The sequence below is a fragment of the Lepisosteus platostomus genome, chromosome 13 (assembly GCF_059453375.1).
Source record: "Lepisosteus platostomus isolate fLepPlt1 chromosome 13, fLepPlt1.hap1, whole genome shotgun sequence".
NCBI lineage: Eukaryota > Metazoa > Chordata > Actinopteri > Semionotiformes > Lepisosteidae > Lepisosteus > Lepisosteus platostomus.
In genome coordinates, this window is record NC_142623.1 from 15,268,490 (window position 1) to 15,285,815 (window position 17,326).

General features: G+C 45.6%; 1 protein-coding gene across 1 annotated transcript in view; it reads right to left on the reverse strand.

The window, feature by feature from the left end:
* LOC148650050 (intercellular adhesion molecule 5-like) overlaps nucleotides 1–17,326 on the reverse strand; it is a 57,509-nt gene continuing 40,183 nt past the window's right edge. The window contains exons 9-13 of the mRNA XM_088603409.1: nucleotides 5,910–6,236; nucleotides 5,044–5,319; nucleotides 3,524–3,790; nucleotides 2,078–2,401; nucleotides 1–1,071 (exon numbers count right to left, since the gene is read on the reverse strand). Of these exons, the coding sequence (XP_088459535.1) occupies nucleotides 959–1,071; nucleotides 2,078–2,401; nucleotides 3,524–3,790; nucleotides 5,044–5,319; nucleotides 5,910–6,236 (1,307 nt within the window). The 3' untranslated portion in view covers nucleotides 1–958. The remainder of the gene's footprint in view (nucleotides 1,072–2,077; nucleotides 2,402–3,523; nucleotides 3,791–5,043; nucleotides 5,320–5,909; nucleotides 6,237–17,326) is intronic.

The window sequence follows — 17,326 nt, forward strand, 5'->3', positions numbered from 1 at the left end:
TTTACCTTTTGAGGAACTTTATTGAATTGACACACACATTTAAAGGCACAAATGCTTATATTGATATGTTAAGAAGAAACCTGTTAGTTGCAGCGAGAACCTTTAAAATGATGGAATAAGAATGCTTCTCTTGCTTCTTTCTATTTGAACAGTATATATTGTATTGTTTATTTCTGCTGGCTAGGATACTTTTCTATTTTAAACACCCTTTCTCTCTGCCAAGAACATTTTGACCTCCAAAACAATTTAAAACATTTTTTTTGTATTTGGAGGGGGAAGCACAATTATTGTAGAAGGCAAATATATTGTCCACCTCATGTAACAGGCTCCTGTGTGCTAATTGTATTGTCATTCAGCTGCAGTGAAAGCATAGATTTCATCATAGAGGAGCAATGTGGGTAGGGGTATCTTTAAAAATCCAGTTGGAAGGATGAACAAAACCTTGCATATGACCTCAGACACTGCTGCTGGTCCTGCTGGATAACAGGTGGATATTGTGAATGAAGATGTGTTGCAGAGTGCACACAAGCACCACTCCGCAAGCAGTGCTGAACTCCTCTACACCAAGAGCCTGGGACTCCTGCTGTAAGGAGAATTCAGCCCTGCCCAGGTTCGAGGGCAAGATGATGCCTTCTGTAACAGGTTCAATGCCAAAGAGCCCTATTACTGATGCTGAAATCAAGACCAAGGTGAAGATGAAAAATGAAGCCTACAGGAACTGATCACAGCTTTGTCTTTGTTTTCATGGCCTGAATACCAGCACCGAAGAGGTCCCGGGTCTGCGGTATATCTTTGCAGTGCGTGATATCTGATCACTGCTCTGCAAGTCCCAAAACACATCTCACCGGAGCTCTCTTCCAAAGGCATTCCCTGCTTTCCTTTCTGTTCTCCAAAAGTCCAGAGCTGCCATTGTCCCGGGATCTCGTTGGATTGCATCCAGTCTTCTCCGTTCGTGCCATCAGCTCTCATTCCGGCTGCGACGACAGATGCAGAGGACGACGCTGATGACAACGAGCAGGACTGCAACCGAGTTCAGAGCCATGCTCATCATGAAGTAATCCTTCAAGTCGTCTGTCAAACAAGGAAAGGGATTTGTTCAGTGGAAGGGCTCAGGCAATCAGTCAGGCACTTTTGGTTTACCTCTAAAGAGATGTGGTACAAAGAACACGCCTCCCCCTGCGGTCCCTAAGGCTGTTTCTGAGACTGGCCAAGAAAAGTGTTCGGACTTGTGCATGTCACTTTCTGGATAAGGCTTGCACAGTTCCAGTCTTCACAGAGGCATTTCAATCACTCAGAAACTCTCTTTCACTCCATTTTGTTATTGCACCATAAAACAGCAACGGCCGTAATAATTACAATGACAAATTGTTGAAAGGCAGTAATATAAGAGGTGCCGTTTAGGCCATTGTTGAAACCTTACCTCTCACACACACACAAAATGCTCTCACACTCTCCATTTTACCTCTCACACACACACAAAATGCTCTCACACTCTCCATTTTACCTCTCACACACAAAATACTCTCACACTCTCCATTTTACCTCTCGCATACACACAAAAGCTCTCCCATTCACTAGTTTTACCTCTCGCATACACATAAAATGCATTCACATTCACTAGTTTTGTCTCTCACGTTCACATTGTGAAGGATTGTTTTTATGTGTATGTGAGAGGTAAAACTAGTAAATGTGAGAGTTTTTTGTGTGTGTGAGAAGTAAAACTAGTAAATGTGAGAGTTTTTTGTGTGTGTATGAGAGGTAAAATGGAGAGTATGAGAGCATTTTGTGTGTATGAGAAGTAAAGTTTGAATAATGGCCTAAACAGCACCTCATAGTATTAGGACAGAAATAGAATTACACGTTTATACGCTGTTAACATTCTTCCAAGAAGACACCACGCATACTGGAACAAGTAAAACAGGTTGGAGAATCTTTTTGTTGTCTGCTTAAGACTGTAAAATGTTTAAGTATTGCACTATTATCAATCACCTTCAGGGAACAGCGAGGGTTTTTCCATTTTACTGACTTGAATAAAAGAGAAAAGTTGTTCTATGAAATGACAATGCTAACAACTCACACAACACAGTGATCATTACGGGTTTTCCTCTCTTTGCAGGAGGGGGCTGTGGTCCTTCTGGGCCCAGGTTGAGCTCTGCCTCACAGGTGAACTGCTGTCCATTGTCAGCTCTGTCAGGGGTGAACAGGAGGGTCGCAGACACATTCACAGGTGTTCTAGTAGTGTTGTGAGAAAAGGTCTGACTGTGAATCAGTGTCTTTCCTCTGTACCAGTTCACAGTGAGGTACTGAACAGGAGCTATGTTCTGGACCTCACACTGCAGCTGGTACTGTCTCCCCTCCTCCATCTGGACAGTTTGATTGAGAGAGACACTGTCTGGAAGCTCTGCAAAACCAAAAAATCATTACTAATTTTCGTTGGCTAACACTTTATCAAAAGAGACTTACATTCGTACCCTTTGATACAGTTGGGTATTTTACTGGAGCAATTTCTATACAACAGGGGTGTCTTGCCTAGTATGTGAACCCACCACCTGTCAGATACACATCAAGAATCCTTAACCACTGCGCTACACAGCAATAACATTCAACACCTTGCTCGCTTGAAAATGAAGCAAAGAAGAATCTCCTAAGTGTCTCTAGTTTGGGGGGTGTTCTTTATAATTATAATGTAATGAAATTCCCCCAGAAAGCAGCCTACAGCAGACCCCACTGTGTGTGGGAGTATAACGGTCACCTACCCTGCAGGTTAAATCAATGCACTGCCCGGGTCAGCAAGTTAATTTGGCTGGACACTAGCTGTAGTTAGCGACTTGCAGCTGTACCAGTGGTGATTCATCATCGAACCTCGTATGACTTTCCCTGCAACCTCACAAAAGGCCTTTTTTTTTAGGAAACACACCGATAAAGGTCAGTCTCTGCTTTAGATCTGTTTCTTTTACAGATCTGTTTATGTTTCTGTCAACGTCTGTGAGAAGAAAGGATTTGTACCAGGCGAGTTAAAGAAAAAGAGAAGCTGGGGATCTAAATGGAACAACTTTACAGGGGAGACCTAGAGGAAACGCCCTCTATAACCTCATGCAGGCTTATGGGTGAAATTCGACATTGGCTAAATTAGCACTGCTGGGGCAGCACCAGGCAAAAACGAGCACAAATACATTGGCTCAACAAAGCAAGTGACGCTGGATAAAGAGGTTGTTGGGAATCTATGGCATCCCTGGGCTTGTGGTGCTGTGAATCCAAGCTCAGAGCACTCATGTGCTCCTGCTCAAACCCCTCCGGGCTCTCTGCTTCAGAGATCGCTTTGCATCACCCAGGTTTTAGGTGTTACAGTACATTCTGCCCTGGGGAGGCTGGCGATCGAGCTGCGATGCCCCCAAGGCTTTGCTGTCTGGCAGAAAGTGGCTGACCGCTCCCTTCAGCCCTGTCTTCACCAAGACCCACTCGAAACATCCACCCCCTGGGTGGCAGATCACAGCACACACACACACCCAAAAAAGCCACTTACTGTACAGAACGATGGTGAGCTTCTTCTCGCACTGCTTCGGCGTTTGATAGAAGTTTCCAAAGCATTTTGGCTCGCTGGTCCAATCGGTCAGGCTGCTCACATTCCAGGTTACAACCTGGCTGACTATTTGCATGCCTGTAGGCCCAGCCGTGGCCTCCCAGCCCATTCCTCTGAGCGGCTGTGTCGCAGTGCACTCTGCTCGTACCGGGTCTCTGTACCGCACGACCAGTCGGGAAGGTCTGATTTGAATCGGGCAGTCCTCAGAGGCTGAAATACAGGGACGCTGTACGCTGTATTCATGTTTTAATTGTTTCCAAAACACTCGCAGTACACATTGGCGAAGAGAGAGTTAATACCTTTGCTGATCCCTGCTGGGTCAGTTTTATCACGTTTTAGAAAAATGTCTGGAAGCCAATCTCAATATAGACTTCACCCAAATACATAAGACTAAGACTAGAAACGGGAACAAGAGCGGACAGATTAATTCATTGCATGCTGAGAAGGAGAAAGAAACAATAGTAAACCAGCACACGGTTTGAAACAACGGTGCAGGACAGCCGAACCCTCTCGCCCACTCCTGCCTCCCAGGTCGAAATACCGCCATCTTTGTTTGCAAGTTTTGATATCGCCTCCCTCCCTCTGCCCCCTCTTCACCCCCCCTGCAGCAGCTCCCTGGCTCGTCCCTCATTGGAGAGTGAGGAGAGGGGGTAGTTCTGACACCCCCACCCCGTGCAGACGAGGGATTGTTATACGGCTCAGCCGGGCGAGTTTCCCCAGTAAAGCTCCGTACTCGAATCGCGCCAGACCTCCACCTTCACTGCAACTCTATCACTCTCAGCAGGTGTGCGCCTGGCCAGTACCTGGGTGGGAGACCTCCTGGGAAAAACTTCAGGTTGTTGCTAGAAGAGATGCTTGTGGGGCCAGCAGGGGGCGCTCACCCTGCAGTCTGTGTGGGTCTTACTGCCCCAGTATAGTGACGGGGACAGTGTACTGTAAAAAAAGGCGCCATGCTATGGATGAGACATAAAACTTAGGTCCTGACTCTCCGTGGTCATTAAAAATCCCAGGGCGTTTCTCGAAAAGAGTAGGGGTGTAACCCCGGTGTCCTGGCCAAATCTCCTATTGGCCTTTACCAATCATGGCCTCCTAATAATCCCCATCTCTGAACTGGCTTCATCACTCTGTTCTCCTCCCCACTGATAGCTGGTGTGTGGTGAGAGTACTGGCGCATTATGGCTGCTGTTGCATCATCCAGGTTCATACTGCACACTGGTGGTGGTGGAGGGGAGTCCCCATTACCAGTAAAGCACTCTGTGTGAAGTGTCCAGAAAATAACTATATAAGTGTAAAGAACTGTATTATTAATTATTAATTATTATTATTATTATCTTCATCAGCTTTTAACCAAAGTATTGATGTGAAATATGTGCATTGTGAAAGCAGAGTCCCGTTCACCTGGAAGCTGGAGAATTATGGTGCACATTCGCTGTGGTAAAGGTTGGCGAGGAGAGAGTTAATACCTCTGCTTTTCTGCTCCACGGTCAGTGTGAAGGTCCTGGCCGTGTCCCCGAGGTGGTTCCTGGCCGTGCAGGTGTACTGGCCACTGTTTTCAGGTGTGGCTGCAGTGATGTTGACCACAGACCATCCTCCTGTGCTGCTGTCCTGTACGTTAGGAGCTTTTGGGTACCTCCAGTGGTATTGAGGAAGTGGGCTCCCCTCAGCGCTGCAGTTCAAGACCACTGATCCTCCAGCCACAAGGGAAAGACTTTCAGTAGACTGGACAAACTGAGGCTTGTCTGAAAAAAATAAGAATGGTATAAAATATAGTATAATATACCTACAAGTATATTACTTTCTAATTGTTAGAAAGCAATATATTTCAGACCAGAATCCTGTGGAGAAAGAAGCAGACAGCCTTCCTGTCCTTAATTCTGCACTTCTCTGGACTGTCGCCTGCCTTCAGCTGTCTGATTGACTGATTCATCTGTAAGAAATTGCCGCCTCCTTCTCAGGGCTCAGGGAACCAGCCCAGAAGGGCCAGCTGTACTTGGCTGAGTCAACAAGCCACTCAATTTCACCTAGTCTTCACTCCAGGAAGTGTTTAAGTGTCTCAATGTTTTCTGAACTAATCATTTCTCCTATTTCTCCCACTGATATTTAGCATTGCCTGTTTGAAAAGAGCTGTATACTTCTGCATAATTCAAGACGCTCTCAGAGCCCGCTCAGTCTCAGAGCTGTGCTGGACACGTTGCATCAGTAGATTGAATGGTTTGTGATGCCCAACAATGCTTCTGACAATATTAAAACTTCCTCACACCTTACTGATCTGACTTAAACCCTACAGCAAAACCACCTGTTACTGAAAAAAAGATATGAATAAACTCACACAGCACTGTGATTTGGAGAGGATCAGACTGATTTGCAGGAGGGGGCTGTGGTCCTTCCGGTCCCAGGTTGAGCTCTGCCTCACAGGTGAGCTGCTGTCCATTCTCAGCTCTGTCAGGGGTGAACAGGAGGGTTGCAGACACATTCACAGGTGCTCTTATAGTGTTGTTAAAAAAGGTCTGACTGTCAATCAGTGTCTGTCCTCTGTACCAGTTCACAGTGAGGTACTGAACAGGAGCGATGTTCTGGACCTCACACTGCAGCTGGTACTGTCTCCCCTCCACCATCGTTTGATTGACAGAGCTGAGAGAGACACTGTCTGGGTACTCTGTGAAGATAAAAAGAGTGGAGCTGAGACCCAACATCTTTTTATGGCAAGATGAGACTGGGGTTACTACAGGACATCTGCACCAAGAAACAGGGAACATGTATTAACTGTTCATTCACTAAAATTCCTTACTGCAAAATAAGAAAAAACGCTCTAACAAAATAAAATGTCCTGGATTAACTAAAACACGCACGGGGCAGGTAACATCACCACAGTTTTCTTTTTTTCTTTCACACTGTGACAAGCTACCAAAGAAACCTGCAATACCACCGGCCACCACAGGAGGGCATCCAAACCATTTTTGGAGCAACGGTCACTGATTTCAGTCATGAATTACAGCAATAAATCCAGTCTAAAAGGTGCTGTCAGAACAGTAAAGATAACTAAATGTGTAAACCTGCTCTGGAATTACAAAGAAAAAACCTGTTCTGTTCAGAGTCCCAACTTTGTTTAACATTAGCTTTTGTTTCAGAGTAAGACGTGAGCTCCTTTAATCAGGTCCCCAGCAAACACCCAGTGATCGCTCAGTGACCATTTTAACTGCTTCAATCAGGAAATCTTTTTACACATCTAACTTAAACTTCAACTTTAAAAATACATTTAAAAGCATTTCACTGGATAGTGCTGTGGACAGAATGGCAGTCTGAAGAGTACATAATGCGACATCAGTGCTGCATTTTAAGTAAGGTGATGGTTTAAGATTCTGTGTTTGTGAAAAAAATACTCTATGAGCAAAGCAAATAACAATCACTCACTGTACAGGCTGATGTTGAGATTCTTCCTGCACTGCTTGGGCTCAGTAAGGAAGTTTCCGTAGCACCTAGGATCTACAGTCCAATCAGTCAGACTGCTGACACTCCAGGTGATAGACTGGGCACCTGTTTTCATGCCTGTAGACCCAACTGTTGCCTCCCAGCCCATTCCTCTGGGTGTCTGTGTTGTAGTGCAGTTCACTGTCACTGGGTCCCCATACCTCACCACAGCTCTCTGAGGGCTGATCTCAAGCGGACACTCTGGGACAGCTCCTGAAGAAAAAAATACGTTTCTGTTCTTCGGATGGCCACGCAGGACAGATGCACAAATCGGACAACAACGCGGGAGGGGCTGATGGTGATGGGGCGGTCCTCACCGCCGGTAACACCTGGACACTTCACACTGTATTCGTTGTATTTACCCATGAACACAAAAATAAACAAGCAGAGGCCAATACATCTGAACGCATCTGAAAAAGTCTATTCTTAAAACAGATCTTCGAATGCTTCGCCTGAAAGCCAAATTTGCTGTCGCAGATTTTCACGAAATGGGAACAAAAAAAAACAGCAACCGGCATTTACAGTACAGCCTTTCTACGCGTTAGGCTAAGGACGCTTTCATCAACCTGGGAAAAAAGTAGCATAACACATTCTAATGACCTTCCTCGAAAACTAAAAGACAAGTCACTGTCTTCCAATACTGAAGAAGGGGATTATAAACCAAAAATATTCACTGGGAATGAAGCACCAGCGGGAATTGAACAGACACATTGAGCCGAAGGTGCGGACAGCCTCACACACAAAGATGCGCCAGAGTAAACACACTAGCAGTTGGAATGGCACCTGTAATTTAACAATATGAGCAACAATAAAAGTAAAAGCCGAACTAAATAAAGGAGAGTAAGACAGAGTAGGGAAAAGAAAAAACATATTGTTAAAAAAATACGACAGCAAGCCGGAGACGCGTTTTCTTGCCGTTTCGGGGTCGACTCGCCTTTTGTCCGGGTGAGAGGTGGCACTGCGTCTCGACACAGGAACTGCGGGTGTTTCCAGAGAGCGACACGACACAGTGAACTCACCGCAAACAGGGAGAGAAAGAAACATAGCGCACAGAACCCATCGACCCCGACGCATCTTTCACCTATCGTGAAAACGATTTTAAAAAATCACGTCTTGTGTCGATGCTTTTGTCGACGACGAACAATTGTTTTATTTTCTTTTATTTCGTGTATTCCAGTTGCTGGCTTCAACTCCAAGCCTTCTCTCGGACTGGTGTCGAGGGCAGAAGAAACCCGTCAGCCAAGATACTGTAGGTGCTTGTTCGCACTGATAAGAAAAAAAAGCGGTATCTACATTTCTGAGCCCAGTCCTGAAAGGCGTGACTAACTGAAAAAAAGACTTATCACACAGCTCCATGTGCCTGTTTTTCATACAGTATACAGATGCACATTTGCGCACTGTCCTTCGAAGGATTTACGGGTGACAAACCACAAAGTAATCGCTTCTACAGCTGATAAACTGCAATAAGGCATTCCTAATTTAAAATTGCTTCTTTCTTGGGTTTAACAAAGGAGAAATGGTTCTGACCGCGGGGTTGGATCAATACATATGTTTGTGTGCAATATGCACTAAAACGCAAATATTGTATGAAAGTTCTGATATATAGTTTAACACTGGCACCCCATATTTGAAACAAGGATATTCATTAATTGATTAATTTATTAAAGTGCCTTGGACATTTTTAATAGTAATACGTCCTCACATATTATTGAACACCTTTGCATCCTAAAAAGGGATACTGACAGGTAGGATATTGTATCTGATCTCATTACAAACCACTTCAACACTTGTGGACAGGCCTGTCCTGTAGGATTTGTGTGCGTTTCAAACATCCCTGCATACAGAAAAGAAAGGCTTTGACACACCTTCAGGTCTGGGGTCATTCTCTGGTTTCTCCCAGGAGCTCCGGCATTGAGTCTGGAGTAACAGTTCCCTGGAGATGATCAGTTCTGTTCAGAGGAGAGGAAATCAGCCACCCCCACAACCACACTCACACACCCATCCTCACCCACACCCTCACAACCACATCAACACACCCACCCACACCCACACCTACACCAACACACACACCTGCATCAACACACACATTCTCACACCCATATCAAGACACGAACACTCACACCCACACCTACACCCACACACCCACCCACTCCCACATCATTACACTCACCTACACCAACACACACATTCTCACACCCACATCAATGTCAACACACACATCCTCACCCACACCCACATCAACACACACCTACACCAACACACACGTTCTCACTCCCACATCAACACACACACACTCACAGCCACACCCACATCAACACACACATTTTCACACCCAAACTCACACCAACATCAAGACACACACACTCACACCCACATCAAGACACACACACTCACACCCACATCAAGACACACACACTCACACCCACACACCTACACTCCCACACCCACAATCACACAGACAGTCCTGGAATCAGAAGAAAGCCAGTCAGCTCAGACAGTCCTGGAATCAGGAGACTAGCCTGGGCAGTCAGTCAGCACACAGACAGTCCTGGAATCAGGAGACTAGCCTGGGCAGTCAGTCAGCACACAGACAGTCCTGGAATCAGGAGACTAGCCTGGGCAGTCAGTCAGCTCAGACAGTCCTGGAATCAGGAGACTAGCCTGAGCAGTCAGCCAGCTCAGACAGTCCTGGAATCAGGAGACTAGCCTGAGCAGTCAGTCAGCACACAGTCCTGGAATCAGGAGACTAGCCTGGGCAGTCAGTCAGCACACAGACAGTCCTGGAATCAGGAGACTAGCCTGGGCAGTCAGTCAGCTCAGACAGTACTGGAATCAGGAGACTAGCCTGAGCAGTCAGTCAGCACACAGACAGTCCTGGAATCAGGAGACTAGCCTGAGCAGTCAGTCAGCACACAGTCCTGGAATCAGGAGACTAGCCTGAGCAGTCAGTCAGCACACAGACAGTCCTGGAATCAGGAGACTAGCCTGAGCAGTCAGTCAGCACACAGACAGTCCTGGAATCAGGAGACTAGCCTGGGCAGTCAGTCAGCACACAGACAGTCCTGGAATCAGGAGACTAGCCTGGGCAGTCAGTCAGCACACAGTCGTGGAATCAGGAGACTAGCCTGGGCAGTCAATCAGCTCAGACAGTACTGGAATCAGGAGGCTAGCCTGGGCAGTCAGTCAGCTCAGACAGTCCTGGAATCAGGAGGCTAGCCTGAGCAGTCAGTCAGCACACAGACAGTCCTGGAATCAGGAGACTAGCCTGGGCAGTCAGTCAGCACACAGACAGTCCTGGAATCAGGAGGCTAGCCTGGGCAGTCAGTCAGCTCAGACAGTCCTGGAATCAGGAGACTAGCCTGGGCAGTCAGTCAGCTCAGACAGTCCTGGAATCAGGAGACTAGCCTGAGCAGTCAGTCAGCTCAGACAGTACTGGAATCAGGAGACTAGCCTGAGCAGTCAGTCAGCACACAGTCCTGGAATCAGTAGACTAGCCTGGGCAGTCAGTCAGCACACAGACAGTCCTGGAATCAGGAGGCTAGCCTGAGCAGTCAGTCAGCACACAGTCCTGGAATCAGGAGACTAGCCTGGGCAGTCAGTCAGCACACAGACAGTCCTGGAATCAGGAGGCTAGCCTGGGCAGTCAGTCAGCTCAGACAGTCCTGGAATCAGGAGGCTAGCCTGAGCAGTCAGTCAGCTCAGACAGTCCTGGAATCAGGAGACTAGCCTGGGCAGTCAGTCAGCACACAATATACAGAGATGAACAACAACAATCATTGTATTATGTTACAGAGATGAAAAGGAACATTTATTTCAGCACATTTCTGACATAATAGCTTTCATTTGCAGCCTCTGCATTTCTATAAAGAGAAAAGAGCTACATTGTAGTCCATTTGAAAGATGGTGAATCTACAGACATTACATTAAAAGGAGAACCTGTTGGTTTCACTGTATGTTCGCTCTCGAAAGACTTTGTCTGCAGACCTGAAGAAGAAAACCCATCTAGATAAAGAATGTCCTATCAATGTGTCAGAAGGCATATGGGTTCTGCCCAAAACCCAATTTTAAAACAAGTTCCTTGTTTCATTCTGGCGGGAGATTCCAGGAACACGACAGGAATCGGTTCCAAATTTCACAGACGCACTGGGGTTGAAAAATTAACTGTTTCCTTTCAATTTAAACTGCAACCATACAGAAATGCTGTTCAAGTCCCCGATGAGTCTTGGAGAGATGTGCAGTTTTCAGCACTTTGGGGCGTCTGTCATTGTTTCATCTTGTATATGACAATTCCAACCACTGCCACGAGACACACAGCAACCACAGGGATGACTATCCTGCTGATATCTGCAGAAGGAAGGAAAAGAAATTGAACTGTGTATCACTAACATTTATAGTCCCTCGTGAATCTGATCATCCAGGTAGATTTATAACTGAATTATTTTTAGGCAGAAGCACTTTTGTTTTTTTGTCCTTCATCTTCAGAGGCTCATTTCTGGGGACCTGCCTGTGACTCTCATCCTAATGGAAACTGCTGTGTCAGGCAGAATTTCAGCAAAGCCTCCAGTACCTAGACTCCTGCTGCCACGCTAATTAAAGTCTCATATACTGAATATACCTTCATTAGAGCAAACGGTCATGGCCTGTGAAGGAAGAGCAGATCTGGTACTCTGCAGCACACGGTTTGAAACAACGGTGCAGGACAGCCGAACCCTCTCGCCCACTCCTGCCTCCCAGGTCGAAATACCGCCATCTTTGTTTGCAAGTTTTGATATCGCCTCCCTCCCTCTGCCCCCTCTTCACCCCCCCTGCAGCAGCTCCCTGGCTCATCCCTCATTGGAGAGTGAGGAGAGGGGGTAGTTCGGACACCCCCACCCCATGCAGACGAGGGATTGTTATACGGCTCAGCCGGGCGAGTTTCCCCAGTAAAGCTCCGTACTCGAATCGCGCCAGACCTCCACCTTCACTGCAGCTCTATCACTCTCACCAGGTGTGCGCCTGGCCAGTACCTGGGTGGGAGACCTCCTGGGAAAAACTTCAGGTTGTTGCTAGAAGAGATGCTTGTGGGGCCAGCAGGGGGCGCTAACACTGCAGTCTGTGTGGGTCTTACTGCCCAAGTATAGTGACGGGGACAGTATACCGTAAAAAAAGGCGCCGTGCTATGGATGAGACATAAAACTTAGGTCCTGATTCTCCGTGGTCATTAAAAATCCCAGGGCGTTTCTCGAAAAGAGTAGGGGTGTACCCCGGTGTCCTGGCCAAATCTCCTATTGGCCTTTACCAGTCATGGCCTCCTAATAGTCCCCATCTCTGAACTGGCTTCATCACTCTGTTCTCCTCCCCACTGATAGTTGGTGTGTGGTGAGAGTACTGGCGCACTATGGCTGCTGTCATATCATCCAGGTTCATACTGCACACTGGTGGTGGAGGGGAGTCCCCATTACCAGTAAAGCACTCTGTGTGAAGTGTCCAGAAAAGAACTATATAAGTGTAAGGAATTGTATTATTAATTATTAATTATTATTATTAATATTATCTTCATCAGCTTTTAACCAAAGTACTGATGTGAAATATGTGCATTGTGAAAGCAGAGTCCCGTTCACCTGGAAGCTGGAGAATTATGGTGCACATTCGCTGTGGTAAAGGTTGGTGAGGAGAGAGTTAATACCTCTGCTTTTCTGCTCCACGGTCAGTGTGAAGGTCCTGGCCGTGTCCCCGAGGTGGTTCCTGGCCGTGCAGGTGTACTGGCCACTGTTTTCAGGTGTGGCTGCAGTGATGTTGACCACAGACCATCCTCCTGTGCTGCTGTCCTGTACGTTAGGAGCTTTTGGGTACCTCCAGTGGTATTGAGGAAGTGGGCTCCCCTCAGCGCTGCAGTTCAAGACCACTGATCCTCCAGCCGCAAGGGAAAGACTTTCATTTGATTGGACAAACTGAGGCTTGTCTGAAAAAAATAAGAATGGTATAAAGTATAGTATAATATACTATAATATAGTATAATATTTCAGACCAGGATCCTGTGGAGAAAGAAGCAGACAGCCTTCCTGTCCTTAATTCTGCACTTCTCTGGACTGTCGCCTGCCTCCAGCTGTCTGATTGACTGATTCATCTGTAAGAAATTTCCTCCTTCTTTTCAGGGCTCAGGCAACCAGCCCAGAAGGGCCAGCTGTATTTGGTCAACAAGCCACCCAATTTCACCTAGTCTTTACTCCAGGAAGTGTTTAAGTGTCTCAATTTCTGTTTTCGTCCTTTAATTTATGAAAGTATGAAAATAAAAATGTATGATTCCTAGGCAAGGAAAGTTCAGAGTCGGCCACACTTGATTTAGAATTTAAGAAGCAACATACAGATCACAGTGATGTTCACAATCCGTTTCACTCTCCCGTATCTGTTTTCAGCCTGAAAGGTGAAGAGTCCAGTATCTCTCCTGGACAGGGGCCCATCGGGCACAGTCTTTTGTGCATCTATTAACCACTAGGTGTCAGGGGGGGGGTTTCCCACAGCTGTACAGGGGACACTGCGCTCAAGACTCTGACCCTCCTCCACAGTGGCGCTGGGAGGACAAGTGATCACAGGACCATCTGTGGATTGAAGATGGAATTTGCTTTTGAAATAAATTGTACATGACAGTAGTTCTTGGAACAGAAATATCAGTATTCTAAATAAGTAAATTATGTAAATTCTACATTTCATCAAATGATTTAAACTCCATCCAGACTCTAATACTGTCAATACCATAGTTTTGCATTTGAGGCAGCCTGTGAGCCATTTTGGTTTGGAATCAATCAAGATGTGAGTGTGCACATACTATGCTTTCAATAAAAAAAGAAAAGAAAGTTCATATATATTTTTTTAAGAATAGCTAAAATCAGAGCACATATCAACATTTGAGGCTACGGTATCTTTGTAGCCTTGGTAAATTCTTTCAAAGCAATACTTCGAAGCAATACTTCGATAATTTATCCATCGCAGTTATAAGGTGAAATCTGAACTTCTTATCACCTTTCAGCAAAAATGAAATGATTTTAAGCATCAAAAGAAACATATCCTTTATAATGATAACTAATCCACAAAGGCATTACCATGAAAATGAAAAAGTAGCTTCACAGACTTTTTATTGAATAGACATGATGTAAGTCGATTCATTATGCTGATTAACATCAAATGGGATAATCAACAGAGTGGTCTGCAAATAGTGCAGTTTGACCACCTCTCCATAGAAGCACCACACTGCACATATCATTTTGTGGGATTCTGTCCTGCTGAAGATCTCTGTCCTGTTCTGTCACAGGGCCTGGACATACATATTCCTATTCACTGGCCTCTAAGCCTTAGATGCTTAGCAAAACATGGTCATCGCAAATCATCCCACCAGTGTACAGTGCCGCTCATGTCTGGTGAGCAGGGCGTAACGTTACCAGCAGATGAAGTGCACACATCATAACACATCACCAGTACATGGAGTACTGCATCTGTGATGAAGAACAATGATGCTCATACTATATACATTTTGCATAGATTGGACATTTGCACTCTACAGCAATGTTTTCTGAATTAATAATTTCTCCTATTTCTCCCACTGATATTTAGCATTGCCTGTTTGAAAAGAGCCGTATACTTCTGCATAATTCAAGACGCTCTCAGAGCCTGCTCAGTCTCAGAGCTGTGCTGGACACGTTGCATCAGTAGATTGAATGGTTTGTGATGCCCAACAATGCTTCTGACAATATTAAAACTTCCTCACACCTTACTGATCTGACTTAAACCCTACAGCAAAACCACCTGTTACTGAAAAAAAGATATGACTAAACTCACACAGCACGGTGATGGGGAGAGGATCAGACTGATTTGCAGGAGGGGGCTGTGGTCCTTCTGGGCCCAGGTTGAGCTCTGCCTCACAGGTGAGCTGCTGTCCATTGTCAGGTCTGTCAGGGGTGAACAGGTGTCTCACAGACACATTCACAGGTGTTCTAGTAGTGTTGTGAGAAAAGGTCTGACTGTGAATCAGTGTCTGTCCTCTGTACCAGTTCACAGTGAGGTACTGAACAGGAGCGATGTTCTGGACCTCACACTGCAGCTGGTACTGTCTCCCCTCCACCATCTGGACGGTTTGATTGACAGAGACACTGTCTGGGTACTCTGTGAAGATAAAAAGAGTGGAGCTGAATTTAAACCACATGCATTCACTCCTGAGGATTTGCATTCTAGTTTAAAGGCCATTTAAACTATGAAGAGATCCTTATATTCGCCTCTTTGATCACTGCGACCCAGCATTTTTTTATGGCAAGATGAGACTGGGTTTACTAGAGGACATCTGCACCAAGAAACAGGGAACATGTCTTAACTGTTCATTCACTAAAATTCCTTACTGCAAAAGAAGAAAAACGTTCTAACAAAATAAAATGTCCTGGATGAATTAAAACACGCACGGGGGCAGGTAACATCACCACAGTTTTCTTTTTTTCTTTCACACTGTGACAGGCTACCAAAGAAACCTGCAATACCACCGGCCACCACAGGAGGGCATCCAAACCATTTTTGGAGCAAAGGTCCCTGATTTCAGTCATAAATTACAGCAATAAATCCAGTCTAAAAGGTGCTGTCAGAACAGTAAAGATAACTAAATGTGTAAACCTGCTCTAGAATTACAAAGAAAAACCTGTTTTGTTCAGAGTCCCAACTTTGTTTAACATTAGCTTTTGTTTCAGAGTCAGACTTGAGTTCCTCTGTCCCATTGTCCTCAATATTTTACATGAATCCATGAGCACTGGCATTGTACCAACAGTCCTCAAAACTGCTGCCATAACCCCCGTGCCAAAAAAGGCTAACATGGCTCTCGACAATCTTAACAACTTTCGCCCCATCTCCAACTTACCCTTTCTCTCTAAAATTCTAGAACGTGCTGTCACACTTCAGTTACATAACCACCTCATGACAAACAACCTTTTTGAACCCCTCCAATCTGGCTTCCGTCAACTTCACAGCACAGAAACGGCCCTGGTCAAAGTCACCAACGATCTTCTAATAGCTTCTGATTCTGGTTCTCTTTCTATACTCGTCCTTCTTGATCTCAGTGCTGCTTTTGACACTGTTGACCATAACATCTTACTTTCTCATCTTGAGACTGTGTTTGGAGTTTCTGACACTGCCCTCAAATGGTTCAAATCTTACCTCACTGATTGCTGTCACTTTGTCTCTCTTAATGAGTACAGGTCTGAAATCAGTCTTGTTAAGTCTGGTGTCCCTCAGGGCTCAATACTGGGCCCCTTGCTCTTCAGCATTTACATGTTCCCTCTTGGTCAGCTTTTAAGATCACATGGCCTCAGCTTTCATTTTTATGCTGTCGATATTAAAATATACATCCATACCAAACCTGACACTGATGTGGCTGTCTCTATTCTATCTAATTGCATCTCTGACATAAAAATTTGGATGACTCAAAACTTCCTTCATCTTAACTGCGACGAGACTGAAGTCATGCTTATTGGTACCCCCCATCAACTTCGTAAAGCCAGTCCTGTAACCCTTTCTGTAGATGGCTCTGTACTTGAGCTTCAATCAAAATTGAAAAACCTTGGGGTTATATTCGATTCTGGCTTAAATTTCAACCCACATGTGCAGCATACTGTCAAAACATCTTTTTTTCACCTTAGAAATATCGCAAGACTACGCCCTATGCTATCATTAACTGTTCGGCCGTGGAGCCTTCTTCAGGTGTGAGAGAGACAGGGCAGTAGGCAAAGGTAAAGTAGCGGGAGAACAAAGGTTGGGAGGGAGGAGGAGTGAGAGGCGGGAGCAGGGGACAGAAAGAGAGGCCAATCAAGAGGTGTGAAGTCAGAATGGGTGCAGAGAGGTGTGAAATGAAACTTCCAATGAATGGAGAAAATTTAAAAGAACAGTAATCTGTCGTTAAGGGAAGGGAGAATGTGTGATCCTAACTGCAGAATAATTTTATTTTCGGTGGTCTTTCTGATGTACGAGTTCGGAAAACCGTCTTTGAGAACACAGATGGAGAGATTAGTGTGGTCGTGGCCGTCAGAGGTGAAATGAGAAACAATGGGCTTGGAGAGATCTTTAATCTTCACAGCCCTGACGTGTTCTCTGAAGCGGTCTCCGAGTCTCCTTCCTGTTTCCCCAATGTAGATGGCTGGGCATTTACTGCAAGAGATACAGTAAATAAGGTTGCTGGAGGTACAAGATGCTGTCTGGGTGATCCGGAATTGTCCTGAGGGGCCTTGAATGAGTGTGGTGGTGGCTGTGTACTTGCAGGTGATACAGCGA